Below are 22,339 nucleotides of genomic sequence, written 5' to 3'. Positions count from 1 at the left end.
AAGGTGAGATGGGCAAGGGGCTCAGAAGCAGGTGTGAGGAGACAGAAAGGTGTACTGGTGCCAGGAACCTCTACCTGAGCCAGAGCGCTGTGCTTGCTGTTCCCGCCACTGATGAAAAAGGGCAAGAATAAGAGTATTGGCTGCCAATGCTAAGAAAGTCTCTTCCCCATACTGCTCATCCCAGAGCAGGATACTGAATGTGCTGCGGTGTCGAGTAGCAGCCAGGGCTGAATTCCCAAAGGGACAGCAACCCAGGAGCCAAGTGTGACCGCAGCACAGAGGGTTCCCTCCGCAGCCGGGGTGCAGTCCCACAGCACCTGAACACAGCAGGCAGAGGGAGGTGCTGGTAGTGTCATCCACTGCCGGTCCCAGACAAGACACAAGATAGTGATACCCAGGTAGCCCAGCCAGAGGCAAAAAGAAATGGGGACAGGGACAGCACTAGACACAAGTTGTAAGGCACATCTGAAGGGAGACAAGCCACCTACCACACAGGTCTGAGGTCTATCCAGGAGGCAGGGCAGGATGCAGGCACGCCTATAACAGAGGCAGGGACAAAACACCCAGCCCTGAGCTTAAATGGAGCTCCTGGGCCCAGGGGCAGAGGGTGTGGCTGGAAGGCCCTGGTGAGGCTGGTCAAGGAAATTAAGACCTAATGTCCTCAAGGTCCTGACAGGTAGCACACTTCATCTTCATGTGCATTGAGAGAGGTAAAGTTGACAGGTGAACCACAGCCACACCTTCAGAGTCTATTACTTTAGATAACTGCTAATTCTGATTAGCTGAAGCTTGTATCTTACTAAGTGCAGATCACTTTGTGTTAAGATAAAATGAGACTAGAGATGTTAGTACAAAAAAGAAAAGACTCCCTGACTATGGAGCCAAAACATACGCTAGAACTTCAGTGATGCGCCTGCCAGTTTTTGCATAAATAATATTAAACTAATGGCCCAAAAGTACAAGAAATTATACACACTCAAAATCCCCAAACAAATTCTAGAGCAAAGCCAAGCAAGACTAATAAATGTTTTCCATTTACTAAGAATAATTTACAGAAACTTTTTCATTATGAAAGACCTCAAATGAGTTGGAGGGTTTTTTATAAAAATGATGATCCAACCTCAGTAAGATAAAGCATGCTTGACTTATCAATAATATCACTTCACATGTAGTTGAAATTAAGCTTTTCCTGAAGTACCATACTGAATTTGGCCTATAAACAGAGTATTCATTTCATTACTTTTAATAAAATTGTATGGACTCATTGCTCAACGCTTTGGGCATGGAATTTAGCTAAATAAAAATCGTAATCAAACCAACCTTCCAAAACCAAGAATAATGAATTACTTCTTGGAAATGTTCTTCATTATCACTTTCAAGCAAAGAACCCTCCGACACCAAGGATCAAGTCAAACAACCTAGAGTTGTCTTCCCCTGGCTTATCAAGCCACTCTATCAGGAAACTCTTGTTGCCAAGATGGAGAAAACATTTGTAAGAAAAGGCAGAAGTATTAATGTAACAATACTTAATTGCTTTGAATTTGAACAGAAAGCACTTAACAACAAAACCAACTAATTTTAACATGTTCTAACATTTAAGATTTAACAAATGGGTTACCATTTAAACAAAAGGGTAACATTTAAGATGTAACAAATACTAAACCTAACTTTTTGACATCTGCTTTGGGCAGTTCAATTCACAAATCCAGCTTCAGTGTCAGATGAGAAGACCTCAGCACTTGAGATTCTTGGTAGCTTCTATCAACAAGGAGTAGTAAATGTGAGGTGTAAGGTTAGCTGGAGCTAAAGGTTAACAAAGTGTAGGCTTGAAATCCTACTTCTCCAAGACTCAGATTCCTGTCTACAACGTTGAATCATTTGCTTATACATAAATGCCTGAAATTCCTTCTCTCAAAGCTACATGTATACTAATAAACACATAGGCATTGTCCTGTGATCATCCATACTGACGTGCTGTTAGCACAGTCCTTAGCATGGATTTGGTGATATGCCAGTTATTAATCTCCCAAACTGTGCCTGCACGTGCTTTCAGTTAGCGCATCTACTAGGGGCTATTTCCAACATACAGGTTGGATGTACCCACCTTGCTTTGATAGGTATAAGAATTTAACATAGGGATTCTATTGTATTATATATATCATATCATGTTCTATGCAACATATGGTTCTATCACACCAAATGGCTTCAGTGCAGAGAACAGGCCTAGTCCATTTTGTTTACCAGCATAGATGTGCTGTTAGATTCTGCAACTGTCTCCTGGCACAGAAGACTAGGCACACTGCTTTTTCCAAAGACTCAGTACCTTCTCTTCAGAATATGAAATGTGGGTTCACAGAATCACTTAGGTTGGCAAAGACCCTTATCAGTCATGTCCCTCAGCACAAGGAGTTCAAATCCGAAATTCTTGTATCCCATTCCCTGAAAAGTGCCTATAACATGAGGCCACAGGAGAAGGCTGGAAGTATTTTCCATTATCCAGTTGAAGCTGTCCCTTGTACATACTTATAAACAGAGACAGGTCAGTGGTCAGAAAGGAAGGGGCAAAAGCATAAACACACAAACAAGAGGGATCCTGTCTCTAGCATACTGAGCAGTAAATTCCTGAGAGGGAGGAGACTTGGGTTCCTATGCCTGCCTCTAATATTGTTTATAATCTTTTTCCTCTATTTTAAATTGTACGCATGATCCTGAGGGTAGTGACAAAATCATGGAATCACAGAATCATAGAATGTTTTGGGTTGGAAGGGACCTTTAGAGGTCATCTAGTCCAACCCCCTGCAGTGAACAGGGACACCTTTAACTAATCGGGTTGCTAGATTATTCCAAGTTACCTGAGATAGCTTTTCAATTTAGAAGTAAGTTACCTCTGCACAGCCCTGTAAAATGGGGAACAGAAGTAGATCGACAGTAAGAATACACTAAATTTCAAAACAGAGTAAAAAAAGACAAATCTCCTTCCATGTAAACAACAGCAAAATTAACTTTTCTTTCCTAGAGCATTTTTAGTTCATTAGTTCAAGTTTTTTATTCATTGGCTCTACACTAGTAAAAACTACAAAATTTGAATGTATCATTTAATTTTGCTTCACTTCCTAACACAATATTGCACTCACATGTGGCTAAGCCTTGATTGATAGATTAAGGAGTAATTTTAATCGCACTTTTAAACTTGTTTTGTGATTTTTTTTTTTTTTCTTTCTTGGCACTGTTCCATCCCCCTAAGAAAATAATCTTAATTACTCTAAGTTAAATATCCTCTTTTTTTATATAAACCTATTTAAAATATAAACATATGTTTAACTGAGCTTTGCTCTTTTATTCGCAAGTATTTATCTGCAGTTTTTCCATCAGACCAAATGGGCCCAAAAGAAGCTCTGTCTGAAAAGGAACAAACATACAATTAACAGAATCTACAAGTCCTCTTCAAACAGCTGTCTACTTATAATACAGATGAATACCCCGGATATTTCTCAAAAGTCTTAGAAGTATCATGCCACTGAACATACTAATTTTCCCTGCCAATTGTACATTTTTATGTAACAGTAACTAGGTTGATGTCAAAGAACTGAAACAAAATGATATACCATATGCCATACCAGAAGCAGCTTATAAAGATTAGCATATTTATAAGACAAAAAAAGTATTTTAAGTACTGCAAATATGAAAAAAAAATCTTTTATTTTGTAAAGCTTTTTTTTTTCCAAATCATTTTGAAGTATGTTTTTCTATGTTACTTTTACAAGATCAAAGAAATGAAATTCCATCCTATAGGAAAGATGTTAGAGAAACATCTGATACTGTACAAAATGTCAACAATCACTAATTTATCCTTTCAAACTATAATGCTAGGGTCTAAACAATAATCCATTTCATCCAAGATAAGATGGAGAAGTCAGTCAATTTGGTAACAATCATAATGGCCCAAAACATTCCAAGTTCAAAACCATGTAGGACAAGAACTGAATATGTAACTCTGAGTTTCTAACTCAAATCCAGTATTTTTGACATGAGCCTACTTTTGCACATTTTTAATTGTGCATCTCAATTCATTCAGACAAACTTTTTAAAACCAGTACTTTTTAAACTTTTTAGAACTCCACTTAAAAATCTGAAAAGCAATGCTAATTGAAGACGAACAATTAAGAGCATGTGTTTTCAGCAGAAGACCAATATGCTAATTAAAATGTTATTAAAAATAAAAATAATGGATAAACAGCAAGCTATACTTACCTTTATTATGGTCATTAACTCTCAAAGCAGCAATAAAGTCAGAATAATATCTGTCTACCTGTGGAGACATGGTTCTCTACAAAGCTGATGGACTAACCATGTACTTCAATGTATTCTACATGTATTTCGTTATATTGCCTTTGGTGATAATATATAATTTAGCTAACCTAATCTAACGACAATATCAAAATAGCTTGCCAGAGGAAACTGTATGGTAGTTACATATATTTTTGCACAGTAAGAACAGAATTTGCTATACAACAATCTTCACAAAAAAAACCAATTACATTTTAAGAATCAGAAGTTGTGAGTAGCAGATTTTTATATTATTAACATTGCCATATGAACTAGTCAATATAACAAAGTCTCTAGTAAACTCTGATCAAACCATCCTCAAAGGTTTGATTCTTCTGTCTTTATAATGTTCTTCAGTTAGACTGAGAGTAATCTTGTCTTCATACACACTTTATGATACACTCCAGGAAGTAAGCAGTACAGCTACAAGAGTTTTTTTGTTGCACAGTTCTTTCAACCTACTATTCATAGCTAAGAAAGGACTTTAATTTCACTAAATAGCTGTTCAGTAATACAGAAATATGCTTATTTAAAACTATTTTTCTTCCCTTAAAGTATGTCATATTGTCAAATCAATACAAAAAAATTAATGAATGATATTTGCAATATCAATGCAATATTGATTTTGTGCAAGTGCTTCCTTCACCAGCACTTGCTCAGATTATTTTGCCTTGAAAGAGTTTGCATAGGTTAATTGTTCAGAACTTAATAAACAATGCACGAAGCAAAGTCGTATCCAAGACAGTCAAATAGCCATCAAGACACTAAAGAAGATAAATTATGAAGGATTCCTCTGCCACTCTAATCACAGTAACAAATAAAACTCTTCTACCTATCTCCAGTCTTATAAACAACGCAGATCTGAGGGGATCCAGGAGTCAGTACTTGGTAAGTAAATACCCATTTCAAAAAAGTGACGGAATGTGCCATACTTAAGTGTCACAACACTAATCCTTGTTTGATGCACAGAAACTTGTGACTTATATGCAAACCCAAAGGTTGGGTTTTCATTTTGATAAACAGTATAGACTAACCAGAACCTGAGATGCTGAAGGGTGGGACAGTTGTAACTGCAAAGGCTTCAGGATTACAGCAGAGCTCTATCCCTCTGGAGTCCCCAGAGACTGTTGCTCTAAGAAAACCCTCTGCAAGTGCCAGCAGCTTTTAGCTGGTTTTCCTATTGAACTTTTTTTCCCCTGTAACTTACAGGTTTTGAGATATATATTCTATTCTCTGCCCAGATGGACAGTATCAGGAATTTATAGATAAGAACTCAAGCATGATCCTTCATCTTCCAGTGTGGAAAAAGCCATTTATGCAGTACCTCTGTTGTCTCCCACACAGGACATCCTTTCTGCTAATAAAGGTCCCTGCACTAGCTACAAAAGACAAAAAAAAAAAAAAAAAAAAAAAAAAAAAAAAAAAAAAAAGGAAAAAACACCACCACCACCACCACCCAAAAAACCCAACCAAAGGCAGGCAAAAAAAGGAGCACAGATAAGGGGAAGCTCTGGGAACATGGGATGCTGTGTTTTATAGAAAGGAGCTTCTACAGGAAGGAGAAAGATACATAAGGAGATAAGGTATCTTGAATTCTAACAGTGATTTTTAAAATCATAGCAATTAGAGGAAATCCTTTTGCTTAACTTTCTGGATTTTTTTGGACTGTGAAACTCCCAAAACCAGCATGAAATATTTGAGTTGCTAAGAACACACTTGTTTCCATTGGATCTAGTGAAAGGAAAAGACAGAGTTTAGAATAAATACTGCTTTCTTATGATTGGGGATCTACATATCTGGAATAGCCAAGTACAGTAAAATGTAATTCACAATTCAGTATTGCTTTTTCTGTCTAAAATACCTTCATAAGCAACTACATTTAAGACTTAAGACTTGGGAAAAATATCTAATTTTATTAAACAGCTCACACATTCTCCAGTAGAAGACTAAACAGTATGACTGTCTTTTACTAATTTGATGGGCCAAACTGCTCTGTGCACCTTGCTAAGAAACATTAGTCAAAATGTACTGATTTTTTTTCGCCTACTATACACATGAAGATACAGTCTCTTTCTGCTTCAAACAAAATCTCTGTTTAAAAAACCTTTCATATTTTAAAAACCTTTCATGGTCTTTATCTTCTCAACAACCTGATTCTGTTTATTTTCTTAAGCCTCTTATATAAAGCCAAAATATAACATAAAAACCAAACAAAAACCAATCCCCCCCCAACCCAAAACCAAAACATGCGACTCCTTGGCCTTATTATGAGCTGCTATGAAAAGTATATATCCCAAAAGACAAGTATTTTAATCATAAAATCCTTACATTTAAGCTAACTTTTTACCTGGAAAGGGTATTACTTCCATTACCAAACTGAGTGGACAGACTAATTTTTCAGTTCCTGAAACCTGCTAAAGCACATCTTTTTTCACACACACATCCCTCACATTTACTTATGTGCAAAAAAATTAGAGTGACAGTAAGAAGATGAGAGCAATTTACACAGTGACATTAAAGAACTTAATTGGAATGAATCTATATAACTTCAGTAATACTTATTAGTAAACCCTACTGTATACATTAATTCCTCTGCCAAAAGTTTTAAAACTGTCCTAATACAACTGAAGCTTTTAAATGCCTGAAGAAAAACTATTCAGAATTTTATAATGGCAATACAAACATTTAAAGCTTATAACCATTCAAAATATTTTAAAGTAAAAATCACCATGTCAGAGAATGTTTCTAACATGTAAGCTTTACTAACTATAGGCTAAAATTAAAACCACCTACTTTTATATGTCACATTATTATAGTAGTAAAATTACATTAGTTATCATGTTCAACCACACCATACAAATCTCAACCTTCCTTTTTATGATATTAGTTCAGATGGTCATTAGTTTCCTCCTACCAAAAGGATTCATTATAATTAGCTTAATAACTTTTGCAAGTTCTGAAATACAGGTGTGTACCACATAAAGAAAAAAATAAGACCTTTTTGCGCTACATGAATATGTAATAATGCACTTCATTTTTTTTTCCCCACAAATTTAAAAGCACACATAATAAATGACCAATAGTGATAACAGATCATCCTTTATACCAAGGACTCAAAAAGTCAAGGTTTCCAAGAGCTTGAAACCTGTTGCCTTTAGCTGTTTCTTCAAAGATGGTACATCTGAAAGATCCCAGCTCTGTTTCTGACAGAACTGCTGCACACACAGTGATATGAAAAAGCATGACTAAGTAATTGAATAATCACGTGTTTTGACTCTAACATTATTACATTTCACAATGCAGATTTACGAGATTTGAGATCTCCACAGAAGACCCTGCAATTTCATACAGTTTCTCTCAGTCAATATAAAAGGTACAAAATGAAGCTACATTTAGATGCAGTCATAAACACAAATTATGCTTAGAAAGCTGAAATTCAACAATATATGCATTTAAATAACAAAAAATTAATTTTATAGCCCCTTCCAAAAAATTACAGCATCACACATAACACAAGATACTGACATTAATGTCTCCATCTGAAACAAAAAAGAAATAGTCCACCGTGTTGTATGTCATTTGGCTTAAGAACAGCATCTTAATGTTTATTAAGGTCACAACAATTTAGGTAATTACTTCAATATCCTTGTTTTCACATAGTTTTAGACAACTAAGAAAGATTATAAAGGAATATTATGTATATAACAGCAACAACGATGATCTAAATGAGAAGCTAAAATTCTTAGAATACGTTCCAATTTTTCTCTAATATAAAGAAAATATATAGCCAGATCATTTTGTGGGCAAAAAAGTTTGAAAGGTCCATATAATTGAATATGCGTTGACTGCACATAGCAGAATGAATTTTTTAAAATCAAACACTGCACAAAGTTAAAAGTTTTAACTTTAATATTGGAAGCATTTTAAAATGAGTTTTGATGAATTTATGTGAAATGGGAACAAATAAACCTCACAAAAGGAAGGAGGTGGCCTCCAAAATGAGTGTTTTAAAAACTGAGATGTTGTTAGATGGCCTTAGTTAAGGATGGGCACCATTCATTCTATTTCTGTAGCTTACCTCCATGGTTTTTTTCTTTGCTTTATCACCCCATTGCTTCTGCCAGCAGAATCTAGAGGAGCAGGTGAAGGGAACTGAGTGAGGGAGAAGGAGCTAAGGGTGGAAATTATTGCTAGGACAGTATTTTCCCTCTTAGGCTGCACCTTGAGGGCCACAGTTCTGAACACTATGAGGGTGCAGTTATTTAACTCAATGCCAAATGACACAAAACATTATTTCAGGTATGTTAAAATAATCTGTTAAAAAAGAATTATTAAAAACAGGGAGGAGGCATTAAAATGCAATTTTGGAAAAATATAATTATGCAAAGCACTAATATGCCTAATAATAATGTTAATTTAAAACTGCTTTCCATGTAGATGTAATACTTTGTCTACAAAACTCAGAAAGGGAAAAGAACTTCTGACCAGCATCACTAATAGGACTTCAGACGGCTTGAACTCACTGAAGGCTTCAAAAATCCCCAATATGTCAATCACTATGAATAATTCTTCATATGTACCATATGTTCTATTTGTCAGCTTACTACCTGAGCTCTGAACAGCTATGTCTTGTGCTTTATTTGCCTTCATGCAGCATCTGACCAAGCTTGCATACACACAGTTCATTCTGCATGTAGCCACTTTTCCAGAATTCCAAGGCAGCTGAGACTGCTGGATGTATGGAAAAGTGACCGAGAGCTGCAAATACATATGAAATCGACATTTGCCTTCACATGGAATATAAGATTTGGCTCAGTTATGAGAAATCCATACCTGGCAACTCCAGCACTGTTTTGGGGAGCTCCTTCAGGCAAGGCAGTCATGTCATGGCAGCACTATACCTGGTCTTGTAATAAAACAAACAATAGCAAACATTTTCTTTCTTTCCTGAGTTACATAATATCCATTGCCTTTCTCACATGTTAATAGTTCCAACAAAACTCTTCCAGTAAAATACAGATATGTATGTCAGTTAAATTCAACTCAAGTGTGAGTGACAACTAGATGCACTGCACGTGCCTAACACTAATTGCTTATAAAAAACATGTCATATGCCACAATTTACCAAAGCACCAATGCCTAATCACTTCATGCTGCAATGAATTTCAAGTAAACATAAGTAGTTATGCCATTTATTCTAATAAAGTGACAGCTTAACGCTTACTCCACTGTAATGAACATTTGCACAAAAGCTGGCTTATCAGCTGTTATAATGTCCAGCAGCTCTATAGAAAGATATTTAGAACGCTAAGAATTCTAGCAAGATTTATTCTTCTATGCAAGAACATTTGTTCACGTGCAAATGTGGAAATCCAAAAACATTCAGCACTATTTTTTATATACAGTATGAAGCTTTGACCTCATTTGTATTAAGCCATCAGGACAGATATTAAATAATATCACTGATCATTTATTAACCTAGTAACTTTTTGACCACAATGCACAAGCACAAACTGACAGTTACTCTTTTCTTTTGTTTGCCAAGTCAGCAGAGTGATCAAGAGGAGCTAAGCTTTTTGCTATTACGCAGCTGCACAAGATGATTGAAAACTTCTGGAGATGTAACTTTAGCTGAGGTCAGAATACACCCTAGCGGAGAGGCTCTTCCCAAGCTGAAGAGTTTACCCTGGCACCGATGTCACCGAGCCACAGAATAAAATTAGGAGATTAAAAGTACTGTCTCCTAATTCACCTGCCACCAATTCATACTGATAAATCACTTCTCTTTATTACTGTACTTGCTAATGGGTAAAAGCTTTTGTATTTTGTCATTTGTAAGTATAGAAAAATAACTCAGACTTACTGATCTTTGATTTAATCCTCAATTTATTAGCTATCACAATGAAGCTAACAATTTAAAGGGAAATGAAAACACGATCCTACTCAGCGAGAGTAGAACCTAGAGCAAAGAATACCCTTCCTTCATTGTGCCCATTTAGACACAGCCATTTAGGGGAAGCCACCACTGTTTCTGAGGTAATTTTAAAAGCTCTGTCTGCCTACAGCTTCCTCTGCTGACCATTTTTAGTTTCATTTGCCAATGTTTTATTTGTGGTTTAGTTGTGTTTATGTCTCTCTTTGCTGACTGCCAACTTATACAGGAAATTGCCTATAGAAAGGAAATATTAAAACAGATGTATTCAGCATAATGTCAAGTGTATAAGATAAATTGAAAAAAGTGTTATAGCTCTATTCAGACAAAGAGCATTTAGGGTGAAAGTGATACCACATTTGTGCTGCTATTTTGCACGCATCAAACTCCATTCTGCATTCTTATAGATGAAAAGTATCCGTCTCTGCACATGAGATCAGGACGGTCCAGCTGTAGAGCCATCTTGTATTTTCTCACTGGCTGCTCCACCGATTTTCTTTTCATAGTGGAGCTCAACAATTTGAAAGTGTCAAAAATTTAAGTTTTAGATCTTACCTGGATTTCTCTAACAGAATTAATAAGATTTGCACTCTTCAAATTTTAACAGGCACAACAGTTTATGGCATACCGTTGTCAATAAAAATGTGCAATGTTAATATGTCTGTTCAGGTTTTGCATAGCAGAAGACATAACTATATCCAGTACACAAAAGCTGAAAATTACACTCATGAGAAACCTGAATGGGACTGACAAGGCATCATTTTAATTATGATACATTTACATAGTGAATGTAACGTTGAATTACCAGCACTTAAAACTTTTGAGTTTGACATGACTCTCATTAACTCAGAATTCTCAACTGAAGATTCAGAAAAATATGCATATTTGACCCATTAAATGCTAATAATAAATCATATATCATGAAAATAATTAAATCTGAGGAAGATTGCTATCAACACTGGTATAGAGGAACTTGAAATAAAGATGTTAGGTACTACATAAATGACTTCAAGGTAAGTTTTCAAAACACACAGGTATGAAATCTACCTTGGTCTGTTATCCATTGCTACTTTAAACTTGTGGATAAATGGGACATTAATCCTCAGTCACCTGAAATTTTTCTGCTGATGACTTCATTAAACAGTAGCATCACCAGCCTATTTTCTTAATTGAACTAAGGTAGGATCAATTAACCTATTCTCCCATTTCCATGAACAAAAATGCTTTAAAGTGAAATTTTATCCTTGCTGTACAGATAACAAACACTAGCATGATTAGGCTCTGTGAATAGGAAACACCTTCTCTCAGTCTATACATTCCAAGAAGTTACTACATAAAATATGTATTCTTTTCAAGAGGAAAAAACCCCACAGGCCTCTCAGTAGTTCTTAAAAAGCTAAGAATTTTGCATACTAGTTCCAAGAGAGAAGACAGCACAGAACTTAAAAAGAAAATAATATTATTTCTAGTTCTCAAGCATTTTTATTATTTTTTTAAAATATGTTCTTTTAAAAGTGTTTGACACACATGCCGATGCAGGAAATTAATTTAACAGTAATCCACATATTTTTATTCATTTACGACACAACCAATGTTGCTCATGATAAAGAAGTAACTAGTTATGTTTGTGAAAAAAAAATCTAAAGGGAAATGAGAAATTGATTGATAGCATTTACCTTAAAATCTGGTGTTTGAAGTGGCATGTATTAAAATGGTTTTAAAAAGTAACTTCAGTTACTCCCATTTCAAAAACAAATCTAACTTCTTCATGGCAATATAAACAGCAAAAGGTGAAACATGGGAGTTCCTATTCTTCATCTCTGGCCTCTTAGTCTTATCTAACATTTTTGATAAACAATGCCTGGGATAATCTAGCATGAAACAATCTTTCTGATTATCTGTTGTGAGCAAGGTCTTCCAGCACAATCAGAGCCCTGCTTCAGATAATACAAGCATCCTAGGAAAGCTATTCTGTGTCCAGTTAGAGGACAACTAAGGAACCTGTTCCACATTTTCGATGTAGGATCAGGAGTTTTAAACTAACACCTCAGTCTTTTACTTGCAGTAGGCATTATTTGTGTTACAATACCATATAGGAGCAATAATCAGAGACTAGAAGTGCATTGTGGTAAAGGCTTGATCAACCTAGGACAAAAAGATAAAGCTAATAGAGGACAACAGCGAGACACACAGATGGGCATACATGTGAACAATGACACAGTCTTCATCATGGGACAGCAGAATTTCCAGTGCATTATCAACTGAGCTACTGTGAAAGCTGGTTTGGTTTTTTTTTTTCCCTATGATGCATAAAAAGAGACTTTAAAGGATGTATTTGTTCATGGACAAAGAGTTTCTCCTAAGCAAGGGGGACAGCAGGTAAGAAAGCACAAGGGTGCTGTTTTGCAAATGTTAAGTTAGCATGATAGGTTAGAATCAGTTTGTTCAACCTCTTGATACTGAAGGAAAGAAAACAGTCCCAAACAATCTGCAGGAAAAGTTAGTTGTACCCCTACATGGACAGATTCAAGAGGACTTAAAATGACACTGATCAGTACACACATTTAGAAATACTGACAGAGAATTTCCCTTACCTCCTCCCACCTGCTTCAATACTACAGCAGTGTGTCACTTGCCATGCGTTCCATGTTATGATAAATGTACTATCTTTGAATTGCCAGTATGGCATAGCACCATATATTTCTTTTCCAATCACCACATACCGTTTAGTTATTTCAGAAGTATTTAGTCATGAATGTCCTTTGCACTTTTTGACAGATAAGAAATAAGAAACAAGGCAGATTCCCCAAGTGCACAGAGAAGATAGCAATGACTGTGTTGTACCAAGCCTGTATTCAACACAAGCGTTAGGTGAGCAAACAGTACCAGTATAAGGAAATGCATTGTTTCTGAATGTCTAAACATTTGCAGTACTTACATTACAGTTCCATTATTTTCTTAGTACCTTCCGTTAAAAGGTAGCAATGCTACTGAGTGGATTTCCTATGAACTCAGTGCCAAAACCACAACAAAGCCACCACATTCTCAGCAAATAAATATACATTTAGACAAATATGAATCTGGGGATGGAACTAGTGTCTACCAGATCTTCTTTGTGTAATAATGAGTTAAAGTCTTCAATTTCAGCCTGGAATCAATGTGGGACCATTTTGGCAACAGGTACTGGAGCTATGTATCATTATTCTCTACTTTCTGGTCCAAGAGGGCTATACCAAACAAATTGTTTTTTAGATAACTTGTTAGACCTAGGAGTTTATTAGAAAAATACATGGCTTATGGCTTGAAAGACCATAAAGTGGTTTAAAGAGACCTATGGGACAATGATTTATCTACCAGAATCAACTGTCTCTTCAGACTGCCGCAATAGAGCATGGAAATGTGAAAAATGGGATTAAGGACTCAAGTTACCTGCTTAAAAACCGCAAACGCTTTATCTCTTATCAAGAATGACACTTGAAAAGTTACCTGGATGGTGTGACATGGGATTGTACAATGCACTTCCACATTTTGCATAAAGTGGTGGTAAAGACTTCCGTTAATCAGAGTTGTTGGAACTTATAACACCATTTTTACCTGCTGAATCTGCACATTAGATACAAATGTTAAAAAGTAATACCTGTGGAATTTTCAACTTAAGTTGCAAAGTTTCTTTTTTTAAGAAAAAAAATATTATTCCCATTATAGGTCTCAAGAACTGAGATATAAGGAGATTAAGGGAAATATTCATATTACTTAACTTTAGCACTTACATTACAAACTCAGGTTAGGACGACTTTCTTTAGGAAGACTCTATCTAACAGAGGGAGAAACTCACTGAAAGGGTCTTTCAGGGAAGAAATCCAAAGCTAAGTTTTCTAAACCACTCTTTAAAGACACTAATGTTTCAATTTTCTACCCAGGATCAGCAGCCTCCACGTTTTTAAGAAGTTAGGCAGTGTGCATTCCCTTGTGTTTTGTCCGAGTCTGAAAACTCTCTAACAATTTAAACTGATCTTAGTGATGGCTGCCAAGGTCATGCCCCCTGGCCATGCATTCCCGTCACCTCTTTTGCATTGTCCCTGATGCTTGTGTGACCTCAGTTTGAGCTAGTTCAGGGAGCTAAACAGCTGAAAATTAACTTTAAAAACACATCCCTTAAAAAGCTTAGATCTACAATTTTAATATTAGCAAGGGTGCCGCTTGTATTACACCTCAGGGGCACTTCACAGCTAAAATGTATGATTAGCAACAGACTGGTATATATTCTAGTAATAGATGTATTATTTTTCATAGCAAGGGCAGAATAACAAATAACTCTTAGTAAACAAAAAATACTAATGCTCAAGATACAGTATACAAATACCATGTATATCTAGAAGCCAAGAATTTGTATAATGAATAGATCTTACAAAAATAGTCATATATGTTTAAAAGTAATTTAGTTAGTATGCACACTAAAATAAAACATTCTTCCCTTCTCAGCCATGTAACCCCTTGAACTCAGACCTGCAAATGCTACATGAACTAAGTCCTGTAGAACCTATTGGAAGTTCCAGGGCCGTGACATTTCAAAGACCATGTCCATAAAGGAAATGGAAAGTTTTACTTCGATGAAAAAAAATTTCATCGCATCGTAACACCTGTTTATAACCAACAAACTGAGAAAACAATACACTGCCCATAAGAAAGTCTGCCATCTATTACACATCTCCAATTTAATAAATTTAACTAGGCTACATGTGAGGCCACTTACCAGATGAGAAGAATCCCAGGGAATGAAAACTATGGAATTGTCTGAAATAGTCTGTAACAAGACAAACATCAGCACAGGCAGAAATAACTCCAGAAATCCCAACTTCTTTGGAAACAGACCTTTCATATAGTTATATTTTTGTTCTGCATGAGCTACACGGGTGGTGAAAGGTCATCTTTGAGGCACATGGAGAGAAGAGCCTATTCACTAGAAAATACTCACTCAATAGTCAGCATAGAAACCAAGTCTCACCAATCACCTCCTTTCCATCTGTAATAATCATATGTAGTCTAATCCAGTGCCACACTATAGCTGATAATAATTCCTCCTTTAGTCCACAAAACAGTCTTCTTGTAATGAATTTAAAATATTTGAAGTAAATGAAAGATGGGGCCAGGCACTGACAAGGAAACAAAACACTGAAAAACTGATCAGTGAGCAATATCGAGTCTTAGATGTACAAGCTACCTTAGTTCTGGCATTTTCTAATCTCTAGTTTATATGTTATAACTTCAAGAAAACACAGTTTTTAAAAGACCACGAAATCATCAATTTGTTCATTAAAAACTATTTAACTACCTATTACTTATGTATATACACAGAGGGAGGAAGAAAGGTCTATTTCTGCAATGAACTCAACAAGAACAAGATTTTGCTCCACAAGGAACCTAATTGCTTCTAGTCTGCCCACAGACTCATTACAGAAAAAGGTCCAAGTGAACCAAATAACTAGTCCCTTCAGAATGCGATGTTCAGGTAAAGCTGTATACAAGTTGCTAAATGCATGAAAATCTTTTATTTTAATCAAGAGTGCATACAAGACTTGTATGTGCTGGTAAGAACATTAAAACAAGAGAAAAAACAAAAACAAAAAAAAAAAACCAAAACCTCTGAGACATACAAAAGCCCAAGCCCTTCACTTAACAGCTTCCTAACAATTTACTCTAAGATTGTTTATTAAAATTTCTATGGTTTGTTTAGTCAGTCAGACAATGTTTAAAAGTATTAGCCAATATTTGCCTTTGTCATTCAAAATCTATAACTATGCAGAGATGACAGAACCTTCCAGAACGACCTCTCAAGGACTATGAGCCATGGACACAGATTCCCTTCCATTCTTCTTCAGTGATGTGGAAGTCACACAGCACAAGTCTGAGACTGAACTGCCACAACCTCTCTCTCTGTACCTAGGTCATTCTTGGTCTAAGCATCTTCTGGTAATGCATGAAAACAATGTTGATAAACACCTACTACAGGTGGTCTTCCTTCCCTTCTAATAATACTGTTACACTGCACTCTCAAGCAACTATCTGAAACACTGTACTTAAAATGTTAATAGGTATGTATACATATCTCTTTGAACTAGTCTTGAGAAGTTTGGAGAACGAATCATTTTTCAGCTAAAGGTAAGCATGTAAAGCAAACACAGATTTACCACAGCAGAGACAGAAGTCACATGATACGGCAACAGAAAAAGCCCACCCTCTCCATCCCATTTCCATTTGGACTAGGCTTGTACCTATGCCTCCAAATCAATTTTTATTATAATTATATACACAAAGAATTCACCTATTTAAAAACTAGCACATCCTTAAAATGTTAATCTAAATAAAGGGAACACAAGAAGTAAATCCAATACAAATTAACGAGTTTCCAATAAACAGTAACAGAATCTTTTTTCAATTAGAAATGTATCATTCTGCATTTACTTCAGAATGCTTTTCACTCTCCAGTAAGTATTGCTCTCACATTTAACCGTCTCTCTGTCCTTCCAACAAGTGAATACTCTATGCAAGTTGTTTATCATCTCTGCATCTACTGCAGTTTGAAATGTGCTTGAAAATGCTTCCTGCACTTAGCATATTTATAAGTTACACCAAATCAAATATTTGAATTTAAAAAAATTGGGCCCCAGAAACACTTTCTTCTATCTTCCATGTCATGGCTTCTGTCAAAGCATAACAGATATCAATATAATCTTAAATGCACATGCAGGTACGTGGAGAATTCTGAATTACAGATTTGATCAAGTAGCATAAAAAGATTACAATTCTGCTGCTGTAAAACTTAGAAAAATCAGACAAGTTTCTCTTTCTTAATATTTAAAGATACCCATCTCCTGCTGGAGAAACTTAAGCTTTGCACTGCTTTTATCTATTTAAAAATCATTCTGAACAACAGCCATCAATCCAAAGAAGTATATTTTCTAAGTATCCTTTCACTCTTCAGCAGAAGTAAGACATTGGGAAGGTACTTTAAATCCGTTAAGATGCATGTAGAGTAGCCTCTAACAACTTCCAACCTATTTAAATAAGCAGAATTTTTCCTATTTTCATACAAATATTCTAGTATTTTTGTAAACATTTTGTACCTCAGTAGGCATCAGTGTTTGTTAATCTACCTCGTAACTAATAAATTCCAATCCTCCAACGAGCTTTATGTATTCCACAGGACTATGCCCAGGCCTGCTAGACCACTGAACTAGAGGTCACTGCAGGATAATGTTCTTCTAAGTATAGTAGTTACTAACTGTGTTGAAATGATCCACTTCTACCATCACCTTGCAAATTCTAATTTGATAATTATAGTGATTATCAATTAGCATCTCATCACTATCTGATGACACACAATAACTTGAGGCTAACTAGCACCTAATACTCAAACGTAACAAAAATGCCATGAAAAGAGGCATCATGGCAGAGGCCAGCAGGCATAAAGAACTGAGTAAACAAAGAAATGTGCAACAGTGTTCAGGCTCCTACAGGTTAATTTTCCTGACAAGCTTCCCATTCACAGATGATGGGCCAATATAGCAAGCAGGGTGAGACACACACATAGCCTGAGCGGTGGCCTATGCAGATCTGCAGCACCACTCCAGGCTATGTTCATGGGACAGGCCCCAGCCTTTGTCATCTCTATGTTTCTTACACCCAGAAAATCACTCCCATAATGAGAAAGTCTGCACTAACAATACTAAGGTTTGAAGAGAATACTTTATTATTCAGTGCAATAAACCACTGTATGCTTTGTAATAATTAAATTCACTTTGAAGAGGAAAAAGAAATCAAATAAATCGTTGTATCTAATTATGTAACACAACTATCAGAGGACAGAAAAGCTGAAGACTAAGAACAAAATGAGTTTACAAGTGGTTTTATCTACAGTTCGCCTCTAGATCTGCTTTTACATGGATGATCATTCAAGTCTAGAGAATACTCAACCAACCTGTTGCATTTGAAACCCTTTTCTTCCATTCTTCTACGTTACAGTGTAAAACACTTAATCTCAATGACTTTAACTAATCTGTTTCCTATGAACTAAGAACCTGCATTTCATACGCCTGAAATAGTTCTTATTTCTTTAATGCTGAAATAGTTATTATAGGAACGTTAGCTGGTTATAGCATAGTATTATAATTCATTCAAAATAGCCATGGCCCATATATTTAGAAAGTTCTTTTTTATCACATAAAAAGATTGGAGTCATGTAATTCTCTCATGCATGTGACCAGATCATTCCATTAAAAACTTCTGTGCCTGTAGCAGAATTTCCATTTTCATGAAGGACTTTCATAAAAATTGTCATCTCCTCTCTAAAGTAAATTTTTGCATAAAAATGATGAATCTATTAGAATCCATTAGAATTCAGAGTGCAAAAAGACCCTTAAGTTATAAATGAATACAAAATTTGTGAAAACCTAATAGAAGCACTCTGCACTAAGACCGTGCTGGTTTGTGTCAAAGAATGTCCTCTAAAGGACTAACTGTAATTTGCATTTTCTGCATTATATAAAAATAAAAGTATATATTGCTTCTGCATTATATATTTATCTCGCATTGTTTAATGTCTGCTAAATTCCACACCTTTATCTTACTCTCTTCACTTCCCCTCCCTCTCTTAAATACTGATGCGTAAAACTAACTTGGTGTTTGGACTTTTCTTTAGGATAGTTTGTAAGCACTACCTAACTCCCTTAGATATATTATTACCTAAAATTCATACTATTGCAAATGCTTAGTAATCTGAAATACTCTATCAAAAATTTTTCTATACTAAGTGCTAAAGAAAAGTTTCAATTCACTTTTTAATCCTGTAAGATGGCTAGTTCATTACTAAACCACAGAAAAGTGCTTTACGTGACATCTAAATCCATTCCTGAATCACCGGTACTTAAAACTGCCTTATATGAAAAATTTTTGCATTTTCAATGTAAACAGCAAGAATCATCAGCATTTGCCTTCCAAAATGAAGCATCATGTTAGCATCTATCAACAACAACTACCAAAAGAAAAAAAAAAAAAGTGACATGAATTTTAATTCGCAGAGAAAATTACTTCAGGTATGTCTTGTTTCAGAATAACAATACCCTGTTAGGGCTTGCAGGCCTCAGCATAAGTAGTTTGGGAATAGCAATGACAGCATTAACAAAGCACTTGAAAAAGGTTTATGAGGGTGGAGTCCGTTATTAAACACTGGATTAAAACTCTTCTGTATCCTGCGGCTCCAAACTTTGCGAGGATGCAGTAGTAAACCCTGAGCAGTAAACTACAGCAGACTTGGCTTATAACCCCTCTTCCTCAACACACAAGCCCATCCAGTTATTAAAACTGAATGCACCGTTGTTCCCTATGAAATACTTGAAAACAAAGAACTAAAACACAAAGACCATGCCCCTTCATAGAGCATTAACTTCCGCTTTTAATAACTAACTCATCATCCCACACGATACAGTTCTGCATTGTCCAACACATACCACTTCAGTCAGACAATGCACACAGCAATAAAACTCAACCCAGCAAAGAAAGTGAAAGCTGCGTTTGTTCAGCATGTTATTTGGCGCAGCCAACTGTAATGCTTCTGCCTGCCATTTATTGTTTACTCTGTCAAAGGATTATTAAGAATTAGGCTACATTTGACAATTTTTTGGGCAGGGAATTTACATGCAAAGTGACTGACACTTGATATTTAAAGTCTATTGGTCGACTCTGACCCTTCGTTTACAAGTGACTCATTTGACTGCAAGGATCTCTGATGTGGAAATGCTCAGATACGAATCAATCGCAGTTTTTGTCTCGGGTAAATGTTACTTGGCAATCTGAGAGAAACGAACAATGCTCGAACCGAGGTTCACATAGAATAGTACTCATATGTTTAAAGAATTCCTTTTACATGCCTGATTTAGTTCTAGTCGGCGGATTTATGACTCCCCTTCTCCTAATAACTTATCTCAGTGCACAGTGTTTCTAAACACACACACACAACCAGCAGTTAACTCTTTTGCTGCCTAGAAGAACAGAAATGCACAGACACGTTTAAGTAAATAAAAAAGCAGGTTTAGTCCCAATAGGGCATTTGATTCTCTGTGGGAGGTTGGGATAGGGGAAGGATAGGATGAGAAAGGGAGAGAAACATGTAGGTCCAGTTTGCAAATCCCTGTTCCATAAAGAAATGATTTTAAGAAATGACCATTCCTACATGAGATCAGCTCAGTGGGAATTCTGCAGTTTACCTCTGATAATGATAAAGTAAAAAGGTTTCTCTGTACCAGAGCAAGATCCCCTTCCTCTTAGAAAGCAGATGCAGCATTTCTATAAACAAAAATGTCTCTAGCCCTACCTTGTGCCAGTGCTTGCAACATGTGGAGCTGAAGCAACAGAAACGCCCACCATCCCCGACAGAAGATGAAACAGAAGTTTAACTTTATCATCATTCCGCCTCGCCTGCTATTCCTTCGGGCAATAATTTCATGATCCACCTTTCTTTCAACCGTTATTGCCTCAGTGATCCCCATCCGATCCGACTGCCTGCCACTCCTGAGAGCGCTTTGGTCATTGCTCATTCCGCACCCCGAGGCCCGGCTCTCTTTGGTGGGCTGGGAATGTCGCCTGCTGCCTTTGCCCCGGAGTCTGGGGGGAACTGAAGCCCCCACTTCACAGGAACGGCGGACTCTTTGATTTGTGCTCACTTGGCATGCAACCCGAAGGCAGCACTCTGTATGCCTCCCGGTATGATAATCGCCACCTAAGTCAACGTTTCTTGTGGAGGTATTGATTGCACCAAAACAACCAGTCAGAAATGTGAAACACATGTTTCTCTGCGCTGTCACATCCAATGCCTTAAACAGAGAGGGAGTAAGTTTATGGGCGTCAGTATTTCAGTAAATCCGGATCCTTCAGCACATCGCTAACAGAAACAGAGAAAGACTGATCCATCTTAGCCACCAGCAGACAATCCAAAGAGTACCTTTCATACCGCAACAATCATGGAAACTGTTACCCCTGTGATTTTTATGAAGCGTGGTGAGTTTTCCAGCATGTGTCCCATTCTCCTGTTAAAACCTTGTGATGGAAGTGTTAAATTCCTCGGGGAGGAGCACGAATTGAAAGTGTCTCGTTATTCCTTGCGCTAAGGATTTCTTTCAGACAATTTCAAGATTAGCCATGCAGACAGGGTAGTCTCCAGATATCCCCGCAAAGCTCTGTATAGTTTATATTAATCCGATTTTCCTTCGGATACAAATCTCTACCGTCAATAGAAGGGTCTGAAGGGTCCTTGAGCAGGTAAATTGAGCAGCTCTGGCTGTGATTCCAGCTCGCCGTGCAGTCAGCCACAGGCCAGCGGCGGTGTCACTTGAACTCTCAGGTTCAGCCGGAGGTAGGAAAAACCTCAGTTGATCGTATCTCCCTCCTCCTCGAGGACTGGTGCTGATCTCTTTCTTGAAGGGAGACCACGACAAAAATCACCTCTAACACGTAAAGCGCTTTTCCTCTGGCCGGCTGTGGACGCAGCAGCGAAACAAACCCTCAGCTGGATAGTGTCCGGGGCGGGGGGAGGGAAAATCTCCCGAAACAAGCAGCAACAAGGTGAAATCCTTCCAGCTTTGCTTAGATGGACTCCTGCTTTCCTTGTTTATGCAGCCCAGGGATCCTGGTTCTTCCTCCGAGCGTCTCTCCCTTACAGAAGCTGTAAACACAAGAGGGAAAGCGCTATCACAGCAGCAGCAGCGGCGGCGGCAATAAAACCGTACCGAAAAAAAAAAAAAAAAATGCGCTGGAGGTTTTACATTTAAACAATGCATCGGGTATTGTTTCAGTCCCGCCTTCCGTAAAGGGAAAAGTTTCGTGGGAGATTCCCTCCCCCCCGTATTAAAAAGAAAGAATACGAGTAGTTATAAAAGAAGTACACCCAGGATAAACGCAAGTTAAAAAAAAAAAGCACCTAAGCGCGAAGTTGATCAAACAAAAATCTTGTCAGCTCTCCCCCCCGCACCCCCCCGTCCCCGAAAGAAAGCCTGAACTTTTCTCCCCTCCTTCAGCACAAGCGCGGTT

General features: G+C 36.9%; 1 protein-coding gene across 2 annotated transcripts in view; it reads right to left on the bottom strand.

The window, feature by feature from the left end:
• SDK1 (sidekick cell adhesion molecule 1) overlaps positions 1 to 21,099 on the bottom strand; it is a 419,730-nt gene extending 398,631 nt beyond the window's left edge. For both annotated transcript variants that reach the window (XM_035901353.1, XM_035901352.1), the window contains exon 1: positions 20,628 to 21,099. In XM_035901353.1, the coding sequence (XP_035757246.1) occupies positions 20,628 to 21,099 (472 nt within the window). The remainder of the gene's footprint in view (positions 1 to 20,627) is intronic.
• Positions 21,100 to 22,339: the final 1,240 nt, after the last annotated feature.

Source organism: Egretta garzetta, unplaced genomic scaffold, assembly GCF_000687185.1.
Source record: "Egretta garzetta isolate BGI_Z169 unplaced genomic scaffold, ASM68718v1 scaffold299, whole genome shotgun sequence".
Taxonomy (NCBI): domain Eukaryota; kingdom Metazoa; phylum Chordata; class Aves; order Pelecaniformes; family Ardeidae; genus Egretta; species Egretta garzetta.
This window is presented reverse-complemented; position numbering and strand designations above follow the sequence as displayed.